The sequence below is a fragment of the Pteropus vampyrus genome, unplaced genomic scaffold (genome assembly GCF_000151845.1).
Source record: "Pteropus vampyrus isolate Shadow unplaced genomic scaffold, Pvam_2.0 Scaffold426, whole genome shotgun sequence".
In the NCBI taxonomy this organism is placed as follows: Eukaryota; Metazoa; Chordata; class Mammalia; order Chiroptera; family Pteropodidae; genus Pteropus; species Pteropus vampyrus.
This window is the reverse complement of record NW_011889207.1, coordinates 229,634-231,686: the sequence shown is the minus strand read 5'-3', so window position 1 is coordinate 231,686 and position 2,053 is coordinate 229,634. Positions and strand designations below refer to the sequence as shown.

Here is a 2,053-nt window from a genome sequence, read left to right as displayed (position 1 = left end):
CTGTCAGACCGTGAGCGTCTCCAGCTTTCAAGTCCCCAAGTTAGGCCGGGAGGGAACTGGAGGCCTCTGAACTCTGCAGCCAGCTCCAGAAACACCCTCAGCCCTCAGGTGGGAGCCCGTCTCTCTCTGCACCCCTAGCAGAGGCCCCCCGCCCACCTGGCTGCTGGCACCGGGGAGGGCTGGGAGGCACAGCCCTGTCTCTGTCTGGGCCAGCTCCGCCAGTGGGGTTCGGATGGCCCCTCCCCCACCCTGTGCCTCATTTTCCTAGTTTGTAACATGGGCGTGGACGCCTGTCGATCTCTCTCCAGCGGCCCCAAACCCTAATTCCATCAGTTTCCTCCTTGTTCGAAGGACAAGCTGTGGTCTTTGGGAGGCTCACCCCAGCCTCGGGGTGACCTGCGGAAGGGGCTTCCGGGGGCGAAGATCTCGGGCAGGGATGAGCCTTGGCCTGTGGAGGCTGCTCCAGGTGGGGAGCTGGGAGCCTGGGCAGACAGGGGCAAGAGGCCCGGCTGGCCTGTCCCCAGCTACTGACGGGGACCGAGCAACCTCAGTCACCTCGGGGAGCTCAGCTTGCCCTTGAGGCTTAGAACCAGAATCTGCAGGCCCGAAAGGCTCCCTGGACCCTGAGTCCAACCTCCTCACAGGGCCAGTGGCGTGGGCCGGACTCCCTGACCTTCGCGCGTGCCCCACCCGCCCTGGGACGCCTCGTCTGAGAGACTCCACTGCCCCTGGGGATGCAGACTTTGTTCGTGGGTAAACGCGCCCATCTGTCCTTGTCCCCACTGCCCGGACTGTTGAGTGCGTGTCCCAAAGAACAAGGTTCCATTAGGAGAGGGATGGCTGTGTGGCCAGCTGTGGGTGAAGGGGTGCAGCCCCGTAACGGGCAGGGCTGTCGGCCCCAGACCCCGGGGGTGGGGGACGGACAGGTGGGCGGGCAGCGGAAGAAGCAGGCAGAGTGCTGGCTCGGAGGAACACTTTATTTCACCCCCGAACCCCAGCCCCGCAGCCGGGGCAGTGTGGCACGCGGCCCTGGGGCCCTGGTTGGGCGGGGCCTGGGGGGCCCGGCCTCCCGTTTAGTGGCTGTGGCCGTGGCCCTCGTGGCTGTGGCCGTGGCCCCCGTGGCTGTGGCCATGGCCGCTTTGGCCTTGGTTTTGGTTCTGGCAGGAGCTGTGGCTCTCGCCGAAGCCTGGCCCGTGGCTGTGGCCTTCCCCGGGAGGCGCGTTCTTGTGCATCTCCTCGTGGGACGCCTCGGTCAGCCGGGCCACCAGGATGGCGAACTCCTCGAAGCTCAGCTCCTTGTCCCCGTTCGTGTCCAGGTCCTCCAGGATGTGGTTTATGGCCTTGTCATTCTTCTTCTGCTTCTGTGGGTTGGGAGACAGGGTGGTCAGCGCCGGCCGTGGCCAGGGCCGGGCCACCCGGCCCAGCAAATGACCGATGGCAAAGGCCCAGGGAGACCTGGCTTCTGGGCCTCAACTCGAACATTAAGGACGACCAGTGACCAGTGCCCACAGCTCGGCAGGTGCTAAGCAGGTGCCAACTGCTTTTTCCACTTCATTCCGCAGGCTGGTGGAGGGGACTGCAGAGCCCGGCCTCAACCCGCCCCCCTCTGGTCCCCGTTGCTCCCTCCCTCCCCTCTCCAGGTTACTGATGAGTGACACTCATCTCAACCTGCACCCCCACCCCGGGAGCCCCCGAGGGAAGCAAGAGGATTGGGATCGAGGGAAGCAAGAGGATTGGGATCGTGCAGAGAGACGGAGAGAACTGTGGGGCTCCTCGGCCCCGAGGGCGTGGTGAAGTGAGCAGGAGGGTTTGAGGTGAGGTGAGATCCAGGCCTGTGGCTCCAGCCGCGCGCTGCAGGCTGGGGCACGGCGGCCGGGTCCCCTCCAGACCCACGGGGGCCCGGCTCCCTCCCTGGGCCCTTCTGCTCCCCCGGTGCTTCCCCGTGAGCCATTCTGCGTTCTCGCAGGAGGCGCGGTGGCTCCTGACAGCCATTGGCAACGTCCCAGCTTCCCTTCCCCGCCTCACTGCTTCTGGCAGAGGGCGCGGCGCAGGC

At 66.1% G+C, this 2,053-nt stretch overlaps 1 protein-coding gene across 1 annotated transcript in view; it reads right to left on the bottom strand.

Annotated features, from left to right (window-relative positions):
- Positions 1 to 959: 959 nt before the first annotated feature.
- The window catches only part of LOC105306161 (protein S100-A9), a 3,610-nt gene continuing 2,516 nt past the window's right edge, over positions 960 to 2,053 (bottom strand). Inside the window, exon 3 of the mRNA XM_011381073.2 lies at positions 960 to 1,462. Within this exon, the coding sequence (XP_011379375.1) occupies positions 1,074 to 1,462 (389 nt within the window). The 3' untranslated portion in view covers positions 960 to 1,073. The remainder of the gene's footprint in view (positions 1,463 to 2,053) is intronic.